The 27,614-nt window shown below is 40.0% G+C and overlaps 3 protein-coding genes and 1 long non-coding RNA gene across 5 annotated transcripts in view; 3 read left to right on the top strand and 1 right to left on the bottom strand.

Moving 5' to 3' along the window:
* Positions 1-317: 317 nt before the first annotated feature.
* LOC139124077 (uncharacterized) lies at positions 318-13,441 on the top strand. The gene is made up of 10 exons (XM_070690210.1): positions 318-408; positions 919-1,001; positions 2,402-2,751; positions 3,063-3,242; positions 3,712-3,823; positions 4,952-5,475; positions 8,049-8,181; positions 9,039-9,577; positions 11,513-11,618; positions 12,360-13,441. Exons 2-10 carry the CDS (start codon positions 920-922, stop codon positions 13,019-13,021), a joined length of 2,688 nt encoding a protein of 895 aa, XP_070546311.1. The 5' UTR covers positions 318-408; position 919; the 3' UTR covers positions 13,022-13,441.
* A 1,066-nt stretch (positions 13,442-14,507) lies between these two features.
* On the bottom strand, positions 14,508-15,850 carry LOC139124078 (uncharacterized). Its single transcript, XR_011549858.1, has 3 exons — positions 15,385-15,850; positions 15,031-15,342; positions 14,508-14,580 (listed from the first exon to the last, which is right to left on the bottom strand). It is a non-coding gene; the product is annotated as an uncharacterized lncRNA (long non-coding RNA).
* An 87-nt stretch (positions 15,851-15,937) lies between these two features.
* On the top strand, positions 15,938-21,140 carry LOC139124353 (cylicin-2-like; the record flags this gene model as incomplete). Its single annotated transcript, XM_070690494.1, has 4 exons — positions 15,938-17,858; positions 18,729-18,962; positions 19,732-20,025; positions 20,574-21,140. Coding segments are annotated over 4 exons (2,592 nt in total), but the record flags the coding sequence as incomplete, so codon positions are not given.
* A 5,437-nt stretch (positions 21,141-26,577) lies between these two features.
* LOC139124093 (methionine--tRNA ligase, cytoplasmic-like) overlaps positions 26,578-27,614 on the top strand; it is a 34,537-nt gene continuing 33,500 nt past the window's right edge. Inside the window, exon 1 of one of the 2 annotated variants that reach the window (XM_070690230.1) lies at positions 26,578-26,832. In XM_070690230.1, coding sequence (XP_070546331.1) covers positions 26,730-26,832 — 103 coding nt within the window. In that variant the 5' untranslated portion in view covers positions 26,578-26,729. The remainder of the gene's footprint in view (positions 26,833-27,614) is intronic. The other variant, XM_070690229.1, reaches the window with a different exon arrangement.

The following is a 27,614-nucleotide window of genomic DNA, read 5'->3' as shown; positions in this document are numbered from 1 at the left end:
AAATCGAGAAGACAAGATACCAGACAACAAGTATTTGGTTCACGCTGACAGATTAAATTCCATTAAATACTTTTAAAACAAGTACTGTGGGGCTTCTAACACAGATGGTCTATACCTGTACTATCAGTCAAAATCGCTGATGCGTCAATTGCTATGGAATTCATATCCTTCATAGATTATCCTGTTAACCGTATGCCACTTTCATTGAAATAAAATTTATTTAGCACACAAGCTGGTCATTTATATTAGTATGACGTATCGGCTCTCATAAACTTCTTTATTATTATTTCTGGCGACGGTTTAAATAGTCATGGAATTCTGGTTTAACCTAACTTCGTCACACACTCTCATCAGGGTGTTCGAAGGTTCCGGGACGCTTGTCGTCACCGGATACAATCACGCTTGAAGGTAAGACAGATTTAGTGAGTGTTTAGAAAGAAGTGTGTATTATTAAGTGTTATATTAGCATATCAGAGAGAGAGAGAGAGAGAGAGAGAGAGAGAGAGAGAGAGAGAGAGAGAGAGAGAGAGATGATTATGTCGTTGATATAAGCATCATTTCGACTTGAGAAAGAGCAACAGGCACACGCTAGTGTTCTGCAGTCTCACAGTTTCAGATTGATAAAACTTGTGATCAATCTTTTCATTTCCTCAACGAGTTCCTTCTCCCTGCAATATTGTAGACGCTATATGTAACAGTCAGGGAATTTTACTTCAGTATATGTAGTTTCTTGCTGAGATTGGCTTCCCAAACTCAGTATAAACACTGACATTACATATCAGTAAATGGCAGGTCAATTCGGCAGACGAATGATCGTTAGGCTTTGTTTAAAGCTAACTTTTGGATGTGTGCGTTCACTTCAGCGCAGTTAGCCACAGCAAAGTAATTTCATATTGACAGTTCTTTCTACTCTTGCAGGATGCATTCCTGGAAGGTGAACGCAGTGTTCCTTTCCGTTGTTATACGTTTGCTGATTTTGTCGAGTGTTCGATGCGAATTTGGTATGTATCGACTTTCTTTTATTTTTCTTCGGATATCATCAGTGCTGACGGTAAAAGACAGACAGAAAAAGCAACTTAAAGATAGCACACAATATACCCTAAAATCGTCAGAGCTTAATGTGTCATGCAATTGAAAGTAGTAGACATGTACGGCTTTGTTTAAATATAAACAGTAAAATGATGCATTGTTAAGGTGTACTTGGCAAATCATTCAAATTTTACTTGTCAACAACCATAAATAGATACGCATAATTGTATGCACACTGCATTTCGAATAACAGTTTTAAAATTCACGTGCTTTAGGGGCGTTACGAAGGAAACAAGGTTAATGAAAGGGGAAAGACACAAAAAAGGAGGAAGGGGAAAGACGGAATTTGTAGACGAGGCTATCTCATTATTTGAATTTTATCATCGTATTTTAGAATTGTATTAAATGCGGTATCTGGTGCAAACGACAGAAAAGTAACGTTTGGGTCGTCTCGCAGGAAGTGTTAAATTGCCTATTACAGCTGATGTAGAGATTTCTTCTCCCAGCATGCCGTGTATGCCGTGACGTCAGTGAGCACACTTACCACTGTCCATGCTGTTGTGGATTGACCGTGCACTATACAAACGGGCACATTGTCTGCTCGTCTGCCACAAAGTGTGTCGTCTATCATGTGTTATGCTGTATGTTACGTTCTGTGTTAAAATTTATTTTCACAAAATATAGCCATTGTACGAGACAACACGTATTGGAGCTGCCCTTAAATTTTAACTTACTTATAAATCATTTTGTATAGTTTGAAAGATACCGTCAGTCAGGACTTTGAAGTTAGACAAACACTGAAAATACTAGCCTGTCTCAGATCTGATCGTCAGCAACGCAGTGTAGCTTTCTCCTACTCCGACCCTAGGCTCAAAGTAGCCCAGCTCAGCAAGATGCTGAAGCCAGCCTGGTTTCGCTACCCATCTGTCATGGCGTAGACACAAAAACATATTGAGGGTAGATGTGTATTGGTCAGAATTATGAAGCCATATTGCAGTCATTTCACAAAATTTTGTACAGAACTGTTGTGCTAAAAAGCTAAGATCTATCATCTTGTAGTCAGACGAAAAAGGTAGTCGCCGTAGTGATATTTGGCTGGGCAGAAAAGACAACACAAAGCAAACAAAGGGGCATTCATAGCAAACTGAGTTGCGCAGATTTCTAATGAAAACTAAAACAAAATTCAGGAAGGTCAAGTGAAACGCTCCTACATGGCCTACCATTTTAGACAAATACCACAAATAGATTGTTAGTTCCAAGAATCGATTAATATATACATATATATATATATATATATATATATATATATATATATATATATATATATATATATGATGCCAACTAAACATATATTGTTCCTTCAATTTGCTAGAATACTACAATGCATATCCGTTTTATGACGTAAGCTGTATTGGCGGTGAGCTCGAGAACAACACGCTCTCCTTCGATGGCGCAACAAGCTATGTTAACTTAGTCCGACATATCCCCGATCTGACGCAGTTCACTGCCTGTTGGTGGATGAGGTCCAATGCCGGAACCAACACTGGCACCATCGTCAGTTACAGATTACAGCCGGATTCAAGCATACAGATTGAAAATCCGTCGAATTTGAAACTGACTGTGAATGGCAATGCGGGAGTTGAATCGGGCCTCGAAACAAACTACGGCCTGTGGCATCACGTGTGTGTCACGTGGGATAGCTCGGATGAAGGCAAATACGAGGTATTATCGGTTTTTTTGTTTCATATATTTTCAATTGTCGAGATTGATTTTCAGATCAATTTCTTTGCCAAAATTGCAATAATTAGGCAACGCATGAATATCAAGAATTATGGATGGGGAAACTAAAAATATTCACTAAAATATGTAATATAAACTTCACTGAATTAGGCAGCTGACCTACAACTTGAGCCTAAAATTGACTTTTTAAGGTCAACATTTAGCCCTACGTTATCACGAGAAAAAATACCGCAATCATTATATTATTAACCGCTTTGAATACTCTTTCCTTCTGAATTCACTTTGCCCTGCAGATCTACAAAGCCGGTGAGCGATTATTCCGAAAGACTGGTTTAGCCACCGGCGGTACAATCACTGGGAACGGAGAATTGTTCCTCGGTAAACCGAACGACGGCTTGACCGGGGGCGTGTACGAAGGCGAACTGACCCAGTTTAACATGTGGAGTACCAAACTTGACCAAGACTCTATAAAGGTAGGATGCATCTTCATTAAGAGCGCATAATGCGGCATTTTTATCTGTCGAAGTAAGTGTATTTACATCTATCTAATCCGCGAGTCTATTCTATATGTCTGTCTGTCTGTCCGTCCGTCCGTCCGTTTGTCTTTCTGTCTCTCCGCATGCATGCACGCATGTATGCATGATTGCATGTATGTATGTATGTATGTATGTATGTATGTATGTATGTATGTATGTATGTATGTATGTATGTATGTATGTATGTATGTATGTATGTATGTATGTATGTATGTATGTATGTATGTATGATGTATGTATGATGTATGTATGTATGTATGTATGTATGTATGTATGTATGTATGTATGTATGTATGTATGTATGTATGTATGTATGTATGTTGTATGACTGTCTTTCGATCCCAAAGTTGTTAGTAGAATGTGAGGGAGATGTACATGTATTCTAACTTTGATTCTAATCTTCCAGGCTCTCTCTGAGGATAGTTTAAACCGTGGCTGTGGCAATGTAGTCTCCTGGACGTCCATGACGTCATCAGAGTTGGTGTCTGTACAAGTCTTGGACAGTGAACTACCGCCAAGTAAGCATACATATTTGTGACATACATTTAGCAATTATGAGATGCTGATGTTCAGGGCGTTTACGCGATATATAACTGAAACTTGCTTGGAAAGGAAATCTGCTATTAAATTAGACGAATAATTGAAGTCAAATGCGAGTTGTGGTCCTTGTTGTCCATAAACAGCGGACAATTTTGTTAACATTTGGCAAAATTCTACATCCATTAGCGCGTTTCTCTTCAACCAGAGCAAATGTATTGAACACCGTTTTCTCTGTACTATGTCTTTCGATCCCAAAGTTGTTAGTAGAATGTGAGAGAGATTAATTGCTGCCTATCATCGATTTAAATTTGATTATGACTGATAGAAGGCATAGGATGTAAATTGAAAGAATTAATACCAATAAACGTACGAGGGTCAGTCTGCAGACGACTTCGCAAGACAAGTACGGATACTGGTTTCAAACTTTCCTCTGAAGCCATAAAAGTCATTGAAATATTTACTAGCGGAAGTTATGGTTAATAGAAATCTACTCACATGATGGAATATATTAAAACTTACAGGACACGCTGATACTATTATATGCAACTTGGTGTTTTGGCGTACCAACAAAAATCTCTCAGTGTGACTCTAGTCACTAGTGTTTGCTTATTATTTTTACCAACGTGACGTCACTTTCACAAATTACGTCATTCCGCACTAAATGTGACACTTGTTAAGATACCATTTCATGTTTAGAGCCAATGGCGAAATAACAATACGTACTATGACAAGCCAAGTATCTGCGTATATGCAGTCAATATGTCGCCTGCCTTACCTTGGCAAAGTACAAAATGTAGTTGCACAGCTGAACACCTAAGAAGGTAGAGCGCTCAGCTTTTATTTTGTAATTGTGCAGTCCAAGGCGCGTGTTCAAATTCTATTTAATGCAGTTAATGCTTCGTGAACATTATAATTGGCCAGTCCACGTCCAAAATTAAAAAGATTTTGGCATAAATCGGACCAGATGCGAAGTCTGGACAGGAACTAGAAACAGTATATTGTTTGTTTGGTGATAATACGTCCAAGTTTCCCTTTAAAATTATCGCTGATAAGTAGTACGCTATTTCGCTATCCTGACAAAAAACACGTCTTTCTTATCATTTTAGCTCCCGAATTCCCGCGATTCTGTCGCGAACATTGGGAGAACGACACAGTCTGGGTTTTTGACGGTGCCCAGAATCACGTGATCTGGAACTACACTTTGCCTGAATTATCCGAATTTACGGTCTGTCTGTGGATTAAAGTGACGGAGCAAAAGAAGTTTAAGAAGACTGTTCTCAGCTATTTTGTTCCGGGAGATACTCTCGGCAGCTTAGTGATTAGCAACGTGAAAGACGTCAGCATGACATTACGAAACGAGAAGGGGAAATCTTCAAAAATTGATCTACGTGACGGCAAATGGCATCACCTTTGTGTCACCTGGGGGTCAAAGAATGGCCAGTACAGGTACTACAAGGACGGCGTGGTCGTTAAGAAGGCAAATTTGGCCAAAGGCTTGTTAGTTCGTGGCGGTGGCACTCTGGTCGTAGGGCAGGAACTGGTTCCTACAGGAGGGTTTGTGGAGGCCAACGCCCTCAATGGCGAGATGACGAGTTTTAACATGTGGTCGAAGGCTCTAACTGAAGTTGAGGTAGGAGATATTCCATTGTGAACACCATTTATCTGGTCATGAGGGCTGTAGCGCGTTTACTACCTCGAGGGGCTGTGTGTTACCAGAAATACATAGCTATTCCCCGAGGCCACAAGGAATATACTGACGCTCCAGCCCAAATAAAGACCTGTGTATATGTGTTAATAACTCACCTGATGCTTATGCTATTCTCTGTTACAATAATTATGAGAAGTTACATGGCAGGTTCTCTGCAGTGGTAACACCGGGTAGTGCCAATTTCTTAACGAAAGAAGCAAAATTGTCCTTGGCAGGTTCTAGGACAGTTGCCACTTAGACAAATACCTCTGGACAATCACCACCTGACATTTACCCCCCCCCCCGGCTAATTACCACCAACCATTTACCACCGAGACATTTACCCCAAAGACATTTACCACCCGGATATTACCCCCTAACATTATTTATAACGAGAATATTACTTTGTCGAAAATGATGTCAAATGGGAAATGATCCCTAAAAATCGCAAAGACTACGTGTTCATCTTTTCTAGTACTGTCTCCTGCTAGGTATCAACTGATGTATACCTTTTACTATGCCTGGCAAGTGTTACTATACATTCTAATTTTTACCGGGGACACCTGATTTAAAGAACCCCACTCTAACCACTACCCCACGGGGAGTTGTCTGCGGCTGTTAGTTGAAATGTTAATCTTGAGCTTGACACTGTATGACTAACCATGCATTATATAATAAATGAATACTATAAATGACATTAAAATAACAACTATATTGTGTTAACGGACTAAAATAATGTCTCTATACGAATCATTTTATTGGCTTATCCTAAACCTAACCTTGACCCTAACACTAGGCAACTAATAATATTTGTCTTTTTCCATTTTGTCCTTTGCATCGAAAGTTACACACATCTTCAGTTTCATGTTTTACGGGTAGAATGTGTGTTAGATGTTTCATAAAATATTTACTAATTCTTTCATCACCAACATATAAAATACACTCCATAAGGCTGTTTGAATCATAGACAGTGTCTATGCTATGTCAAAACAAAAAACAAAAAGCGTTCTTCAATAACCGGGCTAAGTTGTTACGTGTTTCTGACTGCGACGGCTCCACACGTTGTAGAGTGTATGAAGCACTCACGCGCGTACACAATCTCCGTACAGAGATTGTAGCGCTGTGGAAAATTATAACCTAGCTGGGGAGTCTCAGCAGTAGCCACACTAATGGTGGGGCTGCGCGGTCAACGACTCAAAGACCCTCTAGCTTGGTTCGCATTATCCACGCCGCGCTGCTGCCCCACTGCGCTTCAATCTCTGTGTGGAGATTGGCGCGTACAATCACTATCACTCATCTTACACAAACTTTATCGAAGCAATGAATACGTCAGTTTACTGGGCGAATGACAGCCTCGGGGACAATTTTGTCCACCAGAATCGATCATTGATTTCCACATATCCTAACAACAATTGCTTTCTTTTCTCGCATTTTCTGACATAACCAATGTCATAGTGAGTGATACATGATACAACATAGGGTCTATATGGCAGGGTGTGCGAGAAATGTGATGTATGATATGCAAATTGCCATATGGGGCTGACGGCCAAACACTCCGGTTAAACATCACTAACTGATCTATATTTGGTTTTAATGGTAATACGCCCTCTTTAATCTCCTTTGTATGATGCATTCTTGTGTTCGGCCATCTGCAGATGATTATGTTTTACTTCTTTCCCGGACGATTTATCTGTAGTCCAAGGAATTTGCATATCAAGCACTCACACATTCCGAAGCACCTGTCAACTTATTTCCGGTCTCATATTTTAACATCTGTTATTAAATTGATAGGTCATAAATAAGCATCTATTATATGGACAAATAAACTGTCATTTTGCAAGTTTTCCTCAAACGAGTCATTCATATTGTTCGTTATAGCCTCTGATCATATTCCAGCCGCTCGGGTAATTTTTCAAATGCCGGGTTTTCTCTAGATCTAGCCTGTGTTGCATTCGACCGTAACTGAGTGACTTATATCAGGGCAGAACCTCTTCTTTCTGTATGTCCGTCTGTCTGTCAGTATGTTTGTCTATCTGTTTGTCTGCCTGTCTGACCTTATGTTCGTGTTCTTTCCAGCTTGGACAAGTCCTGTCTGTCTGTCTGTCTGTCAGTCTATCTCTTTATCATCTGTTGGTCACCTGTTAGCATTGTTTACCCGAAAGTGTTTCTGACTGTCTATCTGAATGCCTCTGAGTATCGTACCGTCTGTACCTGGTTGTCTGTCTCTCTGACTGTCTGCTTTTCTTCCTGTCAGTCAGTCAGTTTGTCAGTCAGTCAATGTGCCGTGTTTTCTTTCTCTGCTTTGGAGTCTACTGCTGACCAATGATCATGTCTTAACTACCTGTCTGTCATATATTTGTTTGCTGTCTCTCTTTTCTCTCTCTCTCTCTCTCTCTCTCTCTCTCTCTCTCTCTCTCTCTCTCTCTCTCTCTCATGTTTATTATATCTGAGAATCACTTACCTATACAGAAATAAATGCACCTCACAACGACCAGGCTGTTGTCCTGTCCACATAGGTGCAGGCTTTGTACGAAGGACGATGCAACCGTACTTGCGGTGATCTGATCTGGTGGCCTTACTTCACTGAGGAGTATCCACAAACTGTTGACCTGAAGCCACTCAACCTTGATGCTGACATGGATGTTTGCCGTACGTACAAAAATATTTAAAAAATGGCTCATGACTATTTATCGTGACTAAAGGGAACACAGAACTGGTATATATACTAACAGTCTCATCACGGGCGGTCAACCAAATCACTGCCCATCCTCGAAACCCCTATACGCAATTAAGTCGAAGACTAATATCTGCCTATCAAGTGGTATTTTTCCACGGTATGAACCAGTAGACTTTTCCCAAGAGACTGATCAAAACATTTTGACCGCCCGCTGTCATGAGAATAAAGTAACTCGCATCTCCGTTGGTCACCCATGTTGGGCATCCCCTAGTTGTCTCTAAGGAAAGAGCTACGTTCAATACGATAATGTCAACTCTGTAAATAAATATACCCGCTTTTGAAGGCGAGACCAATGTAGTGTGCAATTCTGATATTGTGTCCCACATTGCTGCGCTATTTTTTGCATCATAATTATCAAGTTCACAAGAAAAGTGTCCCTGGCTGAGCACAAACCAAATCATAGGAGGGCATGACAACATTCATCGATATGACAATAAAGAAGACCTCTGTATGCTCGATGTAAATGCCCCTGTGGAGACACATACATATGAAAAAAGACTATCGCATCCGTTGATGTCCTCCAAGATAAACCTAATAAAGGTCTCGTCTGACCCAAAAACTGTTCACATTTCTCCCCATCTCGCTTTGCCTAGAAATTTATTCTACACTTTGTTCTTTGTCTACCCCTTTGCAATTCTGTCAATCTGTGATGTGCTGCTATAAATATGTATTTTCACTAACGAAAGGGGTATTGCATCAGAGCAATAACCTTTAAATCATTGTTTAAGATGACCTTTTAAATTTGCCAGTCTCTGTTTTTATTCCACAGTTCCAACCGATCCTTGTTTGCCTGGCGTCTTCGATGACAAGCTATGGGTCATTGATAACTCTGGGGATTGGAGTTTGTCACCCATGCCCAAAGCTATCCCAGAACTCAGTGAATTCACAATCTGTTTCTGGTTCGTACTCGACGACCTGTATGCAAATCTCACCAACACGGTGTTCAGCTACTACGTACCAGGTGATACCGAGGGCAGCATCGTATTCAGCAACGTGAACAATCTTACAGTGACCATTAACAATCAGATAAGTGAATCAACAGGTGTCAACTTGAACGACGACTCCTCCCACATGATCTGCTTGACCTGGAACTCCACAAATGGCAACTTTACCATCTACGACAAGAAAGTTGAAATCTACCAGGGAACCGACCTGGCTGTTGGGGAAACCATCAAAGGTGGAGGTACGCTTGTCATTGGTCAGAAACAGAGTCTTATTGCTGGAGGATTCAACAAGGAGGATGCATTTTATGGGAAATTCAGAAACTTCAACTTCTATGGGAACATACTCGACGAGAAAGGAATAAAGGTAATCGTACTTAAGTAACCAATCAAGGTAGAATGCGCCAAAGAGAGAGATATTCCGACTCTCTAATTGTTACAATACTTTTCTCATCTACCGTTTTTTGGGGTTCATTTTAGAGCTCTGGGAGTGACAACAATTTTAACCGTCTTATTTTTTTGATAAGTCAACAAAATTATTGTTGTTGTTTTTTTTCTCATGAGTTAACGTTGGGATTGCGGCTATTTTAAATTTCAAAAATCGGTAAATGTTGGGCAATTTGTTACTCTCTAACAACCTTTGCAATGTGACCCTTGATTTTTACTCTTGATTCAAAAAGAGAACAACAACTGAGGAATGTTTGGGCAAATTTCATTCCTTTCACTTTCGAAGCGCATATATTACCTTAAGGTAGAACGCACCTCGGGGACAGATAGAAGGACTCTCAAATTCCTATAATTCTTTTCTGATCTACCACTTGTTGGGGGCTCATTTTAAAGCTCTTGGATAAAGGAAAACTTTCACTGGCTTAGTTTTTCGGAAACCTAAAGTTTACTTTCCCCCATAGAGTTAACACTGAAAGGGCGCCATTTTGAATTTCAAATATCGCAAACTGTTGGGTAATTTGTTTCGCTAGTTCCAAACTTTGTACGGTGACCCCCGATTTTTATTGATGATTTGGAAAGAGACTGTTTGAAAGTTTCATTCAGGAACGTTTTAGCAAAAGTTTAAGTCTTTCACTTCGAGGCGCATACTACCTTAAGGGCAACATTTAAGCCCCACTAGCTGTATCTTTTAGCACTCTTTTTGTGATGTTACTTCCAAAATAAAACAAGTTCGTGGGAATGTACTTATTGAGGGATTAGTATACAAATATAATGAACTGCCCAGTGAGACTGCATGTGAAATTTTAAACAAGATAAATAATCAAAATAACGGTTAAAATCTAAATTTACTTGTCAGATATTACATATATACATTACATTACATACACACATACATACATACATATATACATACATTATATTACATGTACTCATTGAGGGATTAGTATACAAGTATTATTAACCGCCCGGTGAGACTGCATGTGAAATTTTAAACAAGATAAATAATAAACGTGTGCCCAAACGTAAAATGGCGCCCTCATGCAAATAAAGCAAAAACACTGTACGTCGTGCATATATGCATTGGAATCTTCACAGAAACAACAAAGTAGTCCAATATGCATAGCACTGAATGTTTTCAACTGGGACATCATATACTTTGTTTTCTTTATAATATTACCTGTTTTTAAAAATAGCGGGAAATCAAAATAACGGTTAAAATTTAAATGTACTTGTCAGATTTTTCACTGAAGAATGGTTTTGTAAAGTATTAAAGGACTATATCATTTAAATGTTTTAAATGGGTACAATTTAAAGAAAATCAGAGAAAATAGGAAGCCTATTCAGATCAACAATTTTTTAAGAGTTATATCTATATAGGCTTTTACCCTGGCTAAGATTTCTGCAATTTGTATGGCACAGGAAAAAGCCAATTAAAATATCTCTCACCACTTCCTCGGGAGCAAAAATCTAAGCTAGCATGTGTTTTGTGGCATCTAAACTTTTATAGACAGCTATATACGTTATATTTCACATAAAATGAGATACTTTAACAAGATAAATAATCAGATGTTATAGAGAAATATACATTGCTTGCAGAAGATAACTACCAATATCGCCCTAGTCTCATTATGACTATCCTTTCAGATAATTATATACTGAAAGTTCTGTGCAATAACTGTCATGAATAATGTTTGTCTGCTTTATGTTTTACATAAAAATGCACATCGTCATATTATAATCAGCATGTCTTAATTTATCTAAAACGAATGTCTTACATACCTCACATCAAAGGGGCTTGTCTGTCACCTCTTTCTGTCAGTGACAACAATCTGTGGAATTCCTATCTTTCAAATAGAAAGCATCACGTACGTGTACTCCTGACTGTGGTGATGTTATTTCCTGGCATGAGTTAGAATATATTGACTTAATCAACATCAGGGTTGTACCATTTACTTGTGGAGGTAAGTAACGTCAAAATGTAAATAGTTTTGGAATGATGGGAAAAATTCTGGCATTCTGTTGTGTGACTTCTTTGATATTAAGAAGGGACACTTTTAATGCATGCAATTGAAATGTGAGCCCTTACAAAATAATGAAAAGGTATAGACAAAGACAGATACATACATACATACATACATACATACATACATACATACATATACATACATACATACATACATAGATACATACATACATGCTCTTACAGTTAAAGTCATACATACACACACATACAGTTAACAGGCATTCATTCATACGTAACTAGCTAGCTACCTAGCTACCTATGGACCTTCGTTCTGTTACTGCAAATATCGTCGGTAGAAGGGGCTTAAAAGAATCTACAGTTGTCTAAAGGTAGAGTAACTACAGCTTTCAGATATTTTTAGAACATATTGTTTTATTTTTCGGACACTGGGAATTGATCTAATTTTGCTAAACAAATTTGTATATGTTCCAGTGACATTATTATCTTTGATGAGTGAATTTTCCTTATTGAATACGTCAAACGTTGGCCAATGACAATGCATAAAAACTCCAAATTTGACAAAAATGTACCATTACCTAATAACAGAATATTATATGCACTCAAATTGCAAGATGACATCATTCGCTTTGAGTAGTTACACATATCCCACAAAAAACCTAATGGCTTCATCGTACATTATAACCTTATACATCATACATTACATTATGATCATATTAAGGAGGAAAAAAGAAAAGTACTGGAAATGAACCTGACACAAATAACATTAGTGAAAAAGGACGTGGAAACAAAAGGGGGAGAAACGGCGGAGCAGATGGGAGTGATATAGAGAGGGAAAGACCTGACAAGAAGGGTAGAGACAAGGAAAAAAGAGCGAAGGATAGACCAGAAAAGAAAGATAGAGACAAGATAGGTAGCGACAGGGACAGACCTGACATGGATAGAGACAGGAAGGATAGAGACAAGAAAGATGGAGGCAGGGACAGACCTGACAAGGGTAGAGACAGGATAGATAGGAACAGGGACAGACCTGACAAAGATAGAGACAGGAAGGATAGAGGCAAGAAACATGGGGGTGGGGATAGACCAGGCAAGGATAGATACAGGAAAGATAGAGACAGGAAGGATAGGGACAAGGACAGACCTGACAAGGATAGAGAAAGGAAGGATAGAGACAGGAAACATGGGAATGGGGACAGGCCTGACAAAGATAGAGACAGGAAAGATAAAGACAAGAAAAATAGGGACAAGGACCAGCCTGACAAGGATACAGACAAGAAAGACAGAAAAAGAAAGATAAGGACAAGGAAAGACCTGACAAGGATAGAGAAAGGAAAGATAGAAACAAGAAAGATAGAGACAGAGACAAACCAGATAAGATAGAGACAAGAAGGATAGCGACAGGGACAGACCTGACAAGGATAGAGAAAGGAAAGATAGAGACAAGGAAGATAGGGACAGGGACAGGACCAGACAAAGATAGAGAAAGGAAGGATAGAGGCAAGAAGATGGGGATGGGGACAGACCAGACAAGGATAGATAAGGAAAGATAGAGACAGGAAAGATAGGGACCGGGACAGACCTGACAAAGATAGAGACAGGAAGGATAGAGACAGGAAAGATAGGGACAGGGACAGACCTGACAAAGATAGAGAAAGGAAAGTATAGAGACAAGAAAGATGGAGACAAGGACAGACCTGACAAGGATAGAGAAAGGAAAGATAGGGACAGGGACAGACCAGACAAAGATAGAGAAGGAAGGATAGGGACAGGGACAGACCTGACAAAGATAGACACAGGAAGGATAGAGACAAGAAACATGGGGATGGGGACAGACCAGACAAGGATAGAGATAGGAAGGATAGAGACAGGAAAGATAGGGACAGGGACAGACCTGACAAAGATAGAGAAAGGAAGTATAGAGACAAGAAAGATGGAGACAAGGACAGACCTGACAAGGATAGAGAAAGGAAAGATAGGGACAGGGACAGACCGGACAAGGGTAGAGACAGGAAGGATAGAGACAAGAAACATGGGGATGGGGACAGACCAGACAAGGATAGAGATAGGAAGGATAGAGACAGGAAAGATAGGGACAGGGACAGACCTGACAAAGATAGAGAAAGGAAGTATAGAGACAAGAAGATGGAGACAAGGACAGACCTGACAAGGATAGAGAAAGGAAAGATAGGGACAGGGACAGACCAGACAAGGGTAGAGACAGGAAGAGGATAGAGACAAGAAACATGGGGATGGGGACAGACCAGACAAGGATAGAGATAGGAAGGATAGAGACAGGAAAGATAGGGACAGGGACAGACCTGACAAAGATAGAGAAAGGAAGTATAGAGACAAGAAAGATGGAGACAAGGACAGACCTGACAAGGATAGAGAAAGGAAAGATAGGGACAGGGACAGACCAGACAAGGGTAGAGACAGGAAGGATAGAGACAAGAAACATGGGGATGGGACAGACCAGACAAGGATAGAGATAGGAAGGATAGAGACAAGAAAGATGGAGGCAGGGACAGACCTGACAAGGGTAGAGACAGGATAGATAGGACAGGGACAGACCTGACAAAGATAGAGACAGGAAGGATAGAGGCAAGAAACATGGGGATGGGGACAGACCTGACAAGGATAGAGATAGGAAGGATAGAGACAAGAAAGATGGGGATGGGGACAGACCAGACAAGGATAGATACAGGAAAGATAGAGACAGGAAGGATAGGGACAAGGACAGACCTGACAAGGATAGACACAGGAAGGATAGGGACAGGGCAGACCTGACAAAGATAGAGAAAGGAAGTATAGAGACAAGAAAGATGGAGAATGGGACAGATCTGACAAGAATAGAGACAGAGAGGAGAGGGACAAGGACAGGCCTGACAAAGATAGACACAGGAAGGATAGAGACAGGAAAGATAGGGACAGGGACAGACCTGACAAAGATAGAGACAGGAAGGATGAGACAGGAAGGTGGGGACAGGGACAGACCTGACAAAGATACAGAAAGGAAGTATAGAGACAAGAAAGATGGAGACAAGGACAGACCTGACAAGGATAGAGAAAGGAAAGATAGGGACAGGGACAGACCAGACAAAGATAGAGAAAGGAAGGATAGAGGCAAGAAACATGGGGATGGGGACAGACCTGACAAGGATAGAGACATAAAAGATAGGGACAGGGACAGACCTGACAAAGATAGAGAAAGGAAAGATGGGGACAGGGACAGACCTGACAAAGATAGAGATAGGAAGGATAGAGGCAAGAAAGATGGGGATGGGGACAGACCAGACAAGGATAGATACAGAAAGATAGAGACAGGAAGGATAGGGGACAAGGACAGACCTGACAAGGATAGACACAGGAAGGATAGGGACAGGGCAGACCTGACAAAGATAGAGAAAGGAAGTATAGAGACAAGAAAGATGGAGAATGGGACAGACCTGACAAGAATAGAGACAGAGAGGAGAGGGACAAGGACAGGCCTGACAAAGATAGACACAGGAAGGATAGAGACAGGAAAGATGGGGACAGGGACAGACCTGACAAAGATACAGAAAGGAAGTATAGAGACAAGAAAGATGGAGACAAGGACAGACCTGACAAGGATAGAGAAAGGAAAGATAGGGACAGGGAAAGACCAGACAAAGATAGAGAAAGGGAGGATAGAGGCAAGAAACATGGGGATGGGGACAGACCTGACAAGGATAGAGACATAAAAGATAGGGACAGGGACAGACCTGACAAAGATAGAGATAGGAAGGATAGAGACAAGAAAGATGGAGGCAGGGACAGACCTGACAAGGGTAGAGACAGGATAGATAGGAACAGGGACAGACCTGACAAAGATAGAGACAGGAACGATAGAGGCAAGAAACATGGGGATGGGGACAGACCAGACAAGGATAGATACAGGAAAGATAGAGACAGGAAGGATAGGGACAAGGACAGACCTGACAAGGATAGACACAGGAAGGATAGGGACAAGGACAGACCTGAGAAAGATAGAGAAAGGAAGTATAGAGACAAGAAAGATGGAGAATGGGACAGACCTGACAAGGATAGAGACAGAGAGGAGAGGGACAAGGACAGGCCTGACAAAGATAGACACAGGAAGGATAGAGACAGGAAAGATAGGGACAGGGACAGACCTGACAAAGATAGAGAAAGGAAGTATAGAGACAAGAAAGATGGAGACTGGGACAGACCTGACAAAGATAGAGAAAGGAAGTATAGAGACAAGAAAGATGGAGACAAGGACAGACCTGACAAGGATAGAGAAAGGAAAGATAGGGACAGGACAGACCAGACAAAGATAGAGAAAGGAAGGATAGAGGCAAGAAACATGGGGATGGGGACAGACCAGACAAAAAGGTTAGAGACAAGAAAGACAGGGAGAGTTACATATCTGACAATAATAGAGACAGTGAGGATAGGGACAAGGAAGATAGGGACAGGGACAGGCCTAACAAGAGAGATAGATACAATAAGGATAGACCTGACAAGAAAGATAGAGACAAGAAGAGAAAGAAGAAGGATAGGGAAAGGCCTGAAAAAGGTGCAAAACAGGGAGATGAGGAGGATAGAGATAAAGATAGACCTGACAAAAAAGATAAGGACAGGACAAAGGGGGAAAAAGATAGAGGAAGGCCCAAGGAAGTTACAAAAGAAGAAGATGAGGAGGATAGAGACGAAGGTAGACCTGACAAGAGAGATAAACACAAAAAGAAAAGGAAGGAGGGAAGGGAAAAGCCCGATGAAGGTACAGAAGAGGAAGACGAAGAAGAGAGAGACACAGATAGACCTGACAAGAAAGATAAAGATAGGAAGAAAAAGAAGAAGGATAAGGAAAGGTCCGATAAAGGCCCAAAAGAGGAAGACGATGAAGATAGAGATAGTGATAGACCTGAAAAGAAAGATAGGAACAAGAAAAAAAGAAAGAAGGAAAGAGAAAGACCTGAGAAAGGTACCAAGGAGGAAGAAGATGAAGATGAAGATAAAGATAGACATGACAAGAAAGAAAAAGACAGGAAGAAAAATAAAGACAGGAGAAAGCCAAAGAAAGGAAGACAACAGGATGTTGATGAGGAGGAGGAAGATGAAGATAGACCTGACAAGAAAGATGGAGACAGGAAAAAAAAGAAGCACGATAGAGAAAGGCCTAAGAAGGGTACAGAACAGGAAGATGAGGAGGATAGAGACAAAGACAGACCTGACAAGAGAGATAGAGACAAGAATAAAAGAAAAAAGGGAAGAAAAAGGCCAGAGAAAGGTACCAAAGAGGAAGAAGAGGAAGATGAAGATGGAGATAGACCTGACAAGAAACACAAAGACAGAAAGAAGAAGAAGGATAGAGAAAGGCCAAAGAAAGGCACAAAAGAGGATGATGAAGAAGATGAAGACAAATATCGGCCTGGCAACAAGAAGAAAAAGAAGAAGGAAAGACAGAAGCCAGAGAAAGGTACCAAGGAGGATGAAGAGGAAGATGAAGACAAAGATAGACCTGACAAGAAAGACAAAGACAGAAAGATAAAAAAGAAGGATAGAGAAAGGACTAAGAAAGGTACAGAAGAGGAAGATGAGGAGGATAGAGACAAAGATAGACCTGTTAAAAGAGGTAAAGACCAGAAGAAAAGAAAGAAGGATAGAGAAAGGCCCAAAAAAGATAAAAAAGAGGATGACAAAGAAGATGAAGACAAAGATAGACCTGACAAGAGAGATAAAGACAAGAGGGAAAGGAAGAAGGATAGAGAAAGGCCAAAGAAAGATAGAAAAGAGGAAGATGAAGAGGAAAGAGATGAAGACAGACCTGACAAGAAAGATAGAGACAAGAAGAGAAAGAAGAAGGATAGGGAAAGGCCTGAAAAAGGTGCAAAACAGGGAGATGAGGAGGATAGAGATAAAGATAGACCTGACAAAAAAGATAAGGACAAGAAGAAAAAGAAGGACAGAGAAGGGCCCGAGAAAGGTACCAAACAGGAAGACGAGGAGTATAAAGGCAAAGATAGACGTGACAAGAGAGACAAAGACAAGAAGAAAAGGAACGATAGAGAAATGCCCGAGAGAGGTACACAAGTTGGAGCTGTAGGCAATGTGCCTGAGTCATCACAGCAACTTATCGTTGCACCAACACCAGATGTACCTAAATGTTTGCCAGAAAAACCAAGCTCTGGAAATCCCTGTCCTCTGGTCAACGAGCGTTCTAATTGCAAAGGTAAAATTTTAGAAGTAATTCTTTATTTTGAAATCGTCATATTTTTAAAAATTTTCATGAATTGTAATATTCAATTTCTCTCACACCACTATCTTTTTAGCCAAGCTGCAGGAGCCATGCGTTCATTATCTGATGCAACACAGTGCATGGTCGATACGATGCATCATTAAAAGTAACTACATTATCACCTGTCATCATCTTTTTGGAGGCAAAATGTTAATGCTAATTTTCACTGTTGCTTTATTTTGAATTCACAGTTTACTACTCTACTCATCAATATATTGCCAAATTCAATTTAGATAAGAATCTAAATCCAGCTAGCAATAAAGATACTGTGTATTGTTATCATTTCATGCATTGCTTACCGTTTGAAAGTCCTGAGAATGATTGATAGCCAACAAAACCTATACGTTTTTAAAAGAACAACGGCAGACACTAAAATAGTCTTATAATCCTCATTTTCCCTGTTACTGCTACCTATATATTAGTTTCAATTTTTAATTTTGCTATTGAGTTGATTAGCGCGTTCCATCATCCAACTGTGAAAATTAGGCCAGTCAAGTATGTCAAGTTCACTAAAGCTATTGCATGTTTACTGAAAGCCATAGTTGTATCCATGATGATAACAAGTTTGTGTACACTACACAGTTCACAGTGGAGAATGAATAAGCATATTCTTATTCACAGGACGGTCACCATGATAACTGGAGATGTGTAGCCTAAATTTTACTTTATCTCATAGAATTCAAAGTCATTGTTGAAAATCATGTTCCCTTTAAACATTTTCCTGACAACAACATTTTAAGGTTTACTTTTTTCTACAGAAAACTTTCGATGCATATTTCTTATTGAAAGTTTTCTCATATCCAGGAAGGGTACAACCATGCCAGGCGAACATCGCACGCGGAAAGCGTGTGCAACAGAGCTCGGGCTATTGGTACACGGATCCAAGTCGGACGGTGGATGGCAATATTGACTCTGAGTACTGTCACGGTTCCTGTACACTTACGCAACTTGAGTACGAGCCATGGGCGAGAGTGGATCTCATGAAATCTCGCACGGTGCATTATGTCACTCTAGCCGGTGCTGACAACTATCCAAACAGTATGTTTCTTTCCTAAATTTGCTTTAAACAAGGATGTGTGGGCTTTTTACTGAAAGTATGTGTGCACACGACGCGTCATGGAAATTCATTAAATCATCCATTCATTATTGATGTTGCCATTTGTAAGTTATGCCATCAATTTACAAATGACAATCGCAACACACGTGACAATTTTGGGGCCAGCAAAATAGCTACAAGTTTAGCCAAATTTCTATAATGCTTACCTGTTTATATGTCAGTATTATGATGCTCAGTGACACAGTGTGACAGTTATTAGTGAAACACATCTAAGCTTTACAGAAGACCCATATTGATCAATCAAACGAAAATTATGATAATTTTCCACAATGTGTCCTAAATATTTTTCACAACTCTTGGGACAAGAGACAAGTTATTTGTCTGCATGGTGACTTTAACATTGAGTCCTAAATATTTTTCACAACTCTTGGGACAAGAGACAAGTTATTTGTCTGCATGGTGACTTTAATGTGAGGTGAAGTTATAGCGACTTAGAAATGTATTCTCCAAATATTTAAATCTGTTTTAATAAACTACAAATCTGCGTCTTAAAAAGAACCTGGAAGAAGAATAACATGATATCACAATGTTCATTCCCTTCTTCGAGAAAGTGAGATATTTTGTTTAAACTACAGAAAAGTTAAAAACAGTACTTTCACAAACGTTATTTAATCTCGTTGCACACTCCCCCCCCCCCCCCCTCTCTCTCTCTCTCTCTCTCTCTCTCTCTCTCTCTCTCTCTCTCTCCAGACAAACGTCTCCTTGGAGCGGAGGTCCGAGTTGGCAATTTCCTCGACTTCAGAAAGAATCGTTTGTGTGGCGTGATGACGAAGGATATCTCCAGGTTTGCATTCATTGACATGGCTTGTGTCGGTGGCCCTCTGGTTGGCAGATACGTCACGGTCCAGATGCGTTGCCAAGAGACTAGCCTTTACTTGTGTGAACTGCAGGTTTGGACGGACGACATTGATGACCAACTCGACATTGAAGTTGACCTTGGCCCAGGCTGCAAACCCCATGACTCATCACCTCAAGGTCATCCAGGTATGAATGTATACATACGTACACACACACACACACACACACACACACACACACACACACACACACACATATATATATATATATATATATATATATATATATATATATATATATATATATATATATATATATAGAGAGAGAGTTTTTGTTGAATGCAAAAGGACATCCTGGATGTGATAGTGTGGGCAGATATTGATGGTGGAGCTCAACGGGCCCACCTGATGCATGAAGTTCGTACTAAAATTTCACTTTTCGTGATAGCACAGGTGAACACACTTTGACTACGAGTACATCAATTTTTTTCAAAAAACTTGAAAGATACTAATCAACATGCACTAAATGGTAGAAAACATAGCTTGTCCGACTGTGATCTTCATGTGAATAAATAGAAACAAAGGACCTACCCATAAGTCCTTAAAAACTTGGCTCGAAGCGGAATCAATGTTTTAATCATTGTACAGGACAGCAGACAAAAGACCAATGTTATAACCGTACTTGCATTTGTACTACGAACACGTTTTATTACAAGAATAGTTCTCTTCCACCAGGTGTAGCGCCACCAGCGGCCGAGCCGGAATTCCCACCTAAACAACCCGGTTACCCGAGTTACCCACCGCCACCACCAGGCCCTGCAGGAATGTTGAACCAGTACCAGCAATTCGTGGTCAACGTTAAACAAAACGCAGACTAAAGCGGAAAACGTTTGGCAAGAAATCAGAAATCAACTTCGTACTTGACTTGTTTGCCTTTCATTCCTTGTTTTGTTCCCAGCATTAAACTTCTTGGATGTGCGCCTCACATGCCATCACATGACTGTCAGCTGATATATATGCAGATGAATAAATCGAATTTACCGTCATAACACATTTAAGAAAAAATATTACAAATAATAACATAAAATAAATAATAAAAAATTATTATTAAATTATTCTTGATAAAGAATAAAAAATATTCTAAATAACTAACCGAGTATTTACATTTTATCGGTTGTATTGAAGAAAAAAATGAAATTTAATACTATCGTTTTCTTTGATTTTCTGTAACTTGAAATTTGAACATTGGTATAGTCATAGTCTGATAAAGGTATAGAAATAAAAGTTGACTTGCAGAAACTTCTTCAAGTGTCTGTCCATCGATTGAAGCCAGTGTCACTGAAATCAAGAACTCAAGCTACAAGGGAATGTGTTGTCGGACTGTTGGTAATTTACAACAGTTTTGTGATTGTTAAAGATCTGGATGATTTCAGAAATGGTTATGTGTGTGCACCTGCATTTATTACAGGGGCGGCAGTACGACACGACCTAGCTTTGGGTCCAAAGCTGTGGTGTTTTCAAACAAGAATCCTGCCTTTTACGGGCTGATTTTGGCTTTTACGAATTTTAACCCCTCAATAAGTCGTAAAACACCTCAGCTATGGACCAACATCTGGGCACGACGGTGTGTCTGTTGACATGAAAGCTTCCCTGACTGCGTCTTTATGTATATTTTATTTCACAAGATATCAGGTAATTTTGCCTACCATGCCTCTTATATCAGTTTTGTGTCTAAACATGACCTTGGAGTCAAGTGAAAACACTGGGCAAAATCGAGTTCTGGCTGCCATTTTAACATTGACCCTTCAGAACTGATGTGCTTCGATTATAGTGAACTTCATTGTTAGTCAGATTGCGTGTTATTTCACCCAGTATGCATATAATGTATATATTTATCTGATACTATTACGACGCTTCTATTGTCGGCTATATTCTTGGGTGCAACCACATTTGATTTGTACATTCAACTTCTGCCAAAAGTTACTGAAATACTAAGCAGATACACACTTTGTGCAAGTACAACGATATGTTATCACTTTAGGTTGGCGCTAACATCAGGAAATCGTGAAAAATTGCAATACGGGAAACTTATAGGGCTCTCTCAAGTCGACACTGAACCGCGATGTGTACGCATGCGTACTTTTACTGCGACAACAGATATTGTCTACTGCACATTACTACGCTCTGAGTTCAAAAGTCGTACACAGGGAAATAAAGTGAACAGTGCCTGAGTGTCGTGGGGGTTGCAACACTGAAAGAGGGTATTATGAGGCCACTGTCCGTGGGACTGTAGTGAGGCCAACCAAAAAGTTTGAATTCAAGAGTCGGTGTACATGTGACCACCAACCAGAGGGAGGGGCTAATGAAACTGCATGATGCAAGACCTGCTTTGTGGACGTGCAGGCAATAGACAACTAAGTTGCGTTCACAAATAACGATTAGGGGGGGGGGGGCCTGGAGGAATTTCGATTGAAATCTTATTTTTTTTCAGATCCCCCCCTAAGTACCCCAAAAAATTTTCAAATGCCCCCCCTCTATATGGTCAAAATTTTTCAAGTCCCCCCCCCCTAACTATCACAGGCCCGCATATTTGTAAAGGATGTGAGCGCAGAAAAAATAAACATGTATAGCGCCGTTCCGCTCACAGGTGTTCAACACAACCTGTTTTAGCACTTTCTATAGTCATATTCCCAAGGCAAGTTCTTTAAATGCATCAGTGAATTTTTTAGATTTATTGGTCTAAAAGCCAACATGAGTTAACCAACTCTGGCCAGGTCAATTGCTCCTGCTGAAGAGCACACAAAATGACAATCATGAGAGAGTAGGAAAATTGTGAATTTTGGCTAATTGCCATATTGCACAGTGACCTACCAAAAATTTGTTTCAAAACTACAAGACATATATGGATTAGATGCTACTCAAAATTGACAACACTGGAAGGTAAAATGTTTCATCAAATAAATGTTTTATTCTCTGAAATTTGGGTGTAATAATTTAAATTTGTTTAAAAAATAAATAATTCCATTTGGTCACATATTTTTTTTCTTACTGTTCAAAGTTTTACATCAGATTCTGTAACATTTTATAACAAGAATGTGAAAATTTAGAAAATCAAGCGTGGTGACCCCATCTTTTTTCTTTAATACCCGTATTTGATTATTCTCATATGCCAGAATTCAGATATTTCTATGTGTTCTTCCATGTGTTGCTCTCTGGCCTGATCTTGTGTACAAGTATGTTTCACTGTCATGAGCATCATTTGACCCAAACTCTTCTGCATGTACATCAGAGTCAGAGCTATCTCTTGCACTGATCAGGTATGCAGTGACAGTGACACTGCAGGAGGAGAGCATTAATGATAGTGACACTACCTGTAGGCAGTAGCTGTATTAACTTTGATAATTTTGGCAATATTTTTGTTCAGTTTTACAACTGCATTCTTGTTCTACTCCCTACAGCATGTTGAATTGTCTAGTATTCAGCTAATGCTATCACAGCCTATATATGTGTACCATGCATTAAAACACTGACAACTGACTGTCAGCCTGGACTCCAATTAAATTATCACCAAATACGTATTTATATTTATATATACAGGCTTTGTTGACAAACTAAATATTGTGTGTTTGCGCATGCTGTAGGGAGATAGCAGGAAACTATATTTGTTCCATTGCATAGAAATATTGCAGAAATCATTAACAGTTGCAGCTTCTGCCCAGGTTAAAGCTTTTTAGGAGGCTAAAGTTTGTTTTTTACGACAAACCACACATTTAGATTTTTCGAGATACAAGTCATGAAATGTGACAAAATGGTTCTAAATTTTGTTAAATTATTACTATGATGACATTAAAAATGGTATTCATTTTTCATTGAATTATCTACAAAAACTTGGAATAGGAAAATGTAAAACACAAAAGGGAACCAAAAATTTTCAAGTCCCCCCCTACAGGTAGAGCAAATTTTCAAGTCCCCCCTCTACTACCCCAAAATTTTCGAATCCCCCCCTGAATTCCTCCAGCCCCCCCCCTAATCGTTTTTTGTGAACGCAGCCTAAGTTGCGAAAATAGAACACCACAGTTTCAAAGGGAACGAGAGCAATGGTTGAATGCCTTATGCCAGTTCTGCAATGTAGTACATGACACAACTACTGTTGCCATGTTTCGAAAATCGGCATTCTGCTCGACACATCAGAGTATTTCAATTTTGAACAGCAGTGCGCCATTTTTAGCACTGCTATGTCTGATGGCATTCTACACAGTGTGAATAAATGGAGCTCGAACGGTTTCAAGCCCACTGTATACCCCTCATACACAGCACATTAAAAAGTACATGAACCTGTTGCAGTAGACATATTTTCAACTATCAATGCCATGGTGAACACATCAGCCTGAGTAAAGGCCATCAAAGAACTCTCGCCCAACTGGCAGTGATTCATCAAGATTTAGCCGAATTTCTGATGCTATATATAATAAATAAACGACCGATACACTTGCTATCAGAGGGTGTGCTGTTATGTCGTCAGCCTTCAGTGAGAATTAAGACCTTGAAACGAAAAAGTTCAATGTTTCAGTACACAGCCTCGTGTAATTCATGATTTATGCATTATTGTTTGCGAGTGAAATAGGGGGAAATTATATTCACACCTTGGCGCTATAACATGACTTGATCAGAAAAAAAAAACTAGTTCTCCTTAGCTGAATACAAACTGTTCATTATGCTAATGGAGTTTCTCTTTCTACCATTTGCAACATCTCTAGGAAAACGTTATGTTGAAATTTTCTCTACTGCTAAGTTTCCAATGTCAAATAATTTGAATGTCGACGATTTAATGTTCTTCCATGGAGTAAAATATGATCTATTTATGATTTCATATGTATTCGCGTTAATTTGGTAAATCTGCTTCTGTTTAGTTGGTACTTGCAAGGTAACGGCTGTACTGCTATCGTGATTCATTTTGTAAGAGGAGAGTCTAGCCATTTCCTGCGAAGAGCTATGTTAAACTTTTGTTTTCGATTTGAGCTGTGTTGTGTAAAAAATAGGAGCTGGCAAACTCATTACAGATATTCGATGTAAAAAGCTTAGACCCTGTTCCCGGTATTAAGTGATTTCATCATCTAACAATAGCGTAGTCTGACAAACTCTAGATGTTCTGTCAGGCCTTGCTGTGCATTCTCGTCGCGCCACCGCTTTCCCCTAACCGTCCCTTCACTCGTACCTATATTGGTGACTTAAAAGTTTAAAAAATACCGCTGGATGGAATTGCATGTATGCCATATCACATCCAACCCGAACAATGCGAAGGCTGTTCTCTACAAAAGTGTTAACCAACGATTTGGGTGTTCCTTTCACGTATGTTGAGAACCGAGATAAGCATATTTTATCAGCAGCGCGTGGAGAATATGTGATAAGCGTGACACTCAAAAAATATCGACGCAGCAAGAGTGAGATTGGTTGGCTTTTCAGGTAGAATGCGCATCGGGGACAGATATACTAGCTCTTCATTTTAAATTCATACAGTTTTGGTGTTCCACGTGTTGTGTGGGGGGGGGGGGGGGGGATTTGAAGTTTATGGAGTAAATAAAGTTTTCACGGGCTTATTTCTGTGAAAAGCAAGATTTTAACTTTCCCCATGGAGTTTACACAGATATCTGCCATTTTTGAATTTCAAATATCGGTAAATGATTGGTCAATTTGTTTCTCTAGTACCAATTCCACGTTAACACCTCATTTTTTATTCTTGATTTTGTTGTTTTGAATGGTTGAAAGGATCACTATGTAAAGTTCGAGCAAAACTCCAAGGCTTTCATTTTCAAGGCGTGTATTACTTTTCCCAGAAAGAAAGTGTTCAGCATAACTTGATATTGACGTTTAAACTTCAGGCAGCGGCACACAGCTCTTCACATGTGTTTGGTTTGAATGTCACTGTGGAAGTGGTTTAAAATTTCCTTGAGGAAAGTTTAGGCTAAAGCACAAGTCTCAATCTGGAGGCGCGGGCTACCTTAGGGGTTTTCTGACGAATGAGGCAAAATCATGTGGTTTCTGGAGAAGGCGGGGGAGCTATTGTTTACAGTGGGATCTGCAACGACGTGAGAGATGACTTGAAAAGAAGTGGGAAGGGATATCGATTTGTTTTCAAATCATAGCGTCATGGCAGTTGCGAATTATCTTTCAAACTATCTTGCGCCACTGTAGGCACAATAGTTCTTTCTCCTTATCGCAAGATCTGTTTTATTAGCCTACATATGTTGAATTGTATAAGTTTTTTAGTAAATATTTTGTAAACAAACAAACATACTTTAAGAAACGCAAAAAAGACGGTTCCGTTATTGGTAAACAAACAAGAACAGAAATAGGACCCATTACTGGTTCTTTACTGTTAATGGTGGAAAACATATGTACCAAATAAACAAAAACCTGAAAAACAGACAAACAACAACAACGAGCCTGAGTACATGACCAACAACGAGCCTGAGTCAGCTGCTGAGTACATGACCAACAACGAGCCTGAATAGGCTTTATAAATAAATGATAGTGGAACACATAAAGCTGCAATATGACAAAATAATCGTACAAATGTCAAAATAAAACTAAGGATCTGCAGATTTGATTAATTTCGCTCAATGTATGCTATTGTTGACGTCACAAACTGTAATTTAGGCGTGGGCTGGACGTGGCCGTGGGCGTGCCGTCTGGTTTGCGCCCTCTCTTGGCGATGACCGCAGATGTTCGAGGTTAAAGGTTACACACGCCGGATCCGGACGCGTCCATGTCAATCTGATGAAACACCAGCGTGAAACTGAAACAGACTTTGTCATTCGTCTCTATAAGAGTGAAGTCACAGGGTGAAATAACTCACTACACAGCAGCTGTTTGATCAACACTGTACCAGCCATGAAGCTGTACTGCGATTACGGCAACCAGCATACGCTGAAGGTGGCAATTGCGGCCGACCTTGCCGGAGTGAAACTCGACATTGTGGAAGTCTCTCATATAGGTAAATAATGACTAATGTACACATATTGCATGTATAATTATACGGACAGACGGATGTCTTTAATCGTAGGTTAAGAATCAAGGTCGCGCTTACCGAGTCTAGTTAGACAGCTCTCTGTGCTGTGCAGGTTATTTTATTAAATCGCCAATAAAAGAAAATACGTGGTTTTAATTCTAATGGAAACCAGGCCACCTATTTTGAATTCGGAATCGGAGTCAACAACGCTAATAAATATACGGTGTTCTTGTTGTATTGGTGTAATAGCGCATCTAACTAACCGTGGCGTGGCCTTGGTGAGTTTGTGTTGGCATTGAAATATTTACTGCGAACCCGCAGCCCTACCGCTCCCTTGGTTGTTTGTTGTTTGTGGCACGGTTACTCTACCCCACACCCCCGTTTATGGAGTGCTTTCGAACAACAAATGCCAGGGATCTGTGCAGTTTCGCACTCCACAACTTCCCCCGGCGTTTTTAGTGGTGTGGAAAGGTAAGTTACCCTCCACCAAAAACGGCAAGGAAAAGTTGTGGATTACGGAACTGCAGCAAGGACGAGGGAATGGTACTAGTCAACAGTAAGGAAAATGAAAACTGCACACCTGTATGTGTTCACAGTAAACACATGAAAGAGACTAGCTGCAATAATTGTAGCCCTTGGTTGGTGGGGATTGGGCTTCTGTCGTGCGGCTCGCCCCCTGCCCCAACCTGGTGGGGGCAAGGCGCGAGCCGCACGACAGAAGCCCAATCCCCACCAACCAAGGGCTACAATTATTGCAGCTAACACAT

The sequence above is a fragment of the Ptychodera flava genome (genome assembly GCF_041260155.1).
Source record: "Ptychodera flava strain L36383 chromosome 23 unlocalized genomic scaffold, AS_Pfla_20210202 Scaffold_23__1_contigs__length_28996876_pilon, whole genome shotgun sequence".
NCBI lineage: Eukaryota > Metazoa > Hemichordata > Enteropneusta > Ptychoderidae > Ptychodera > Ptychodera flava.
Note: the sequence above shows the minus strand (reverse complement) of the source record. Positions and strands in the feature narration are given on the sequence as shown.

Bases quoted from the DNA above. Each gene is read 5' to 3' on its own strand.
- LOC139124077 (XM_070690210.1), top strand. From the start codon at position 920: ATGCATTCCTGGAAGGTGAACGCAGTGTTCCTTTCCGTTGTTATACGT. The intron at 2,752-3,062 runs GTATTATCGGTT...TTTGCCCTGCAG, and splicing joins CGGATGAAGGCAAATACGAG to ATCTACAAAGCCGGTGAGCG. The intron at 5,476-8,048 runs GTAGGAGATATT...CTGTCCACATAG, and splicing joins AGGCTCTAACTGAAGTTGAG to GTGCAGGCTTTGTACGAAGG.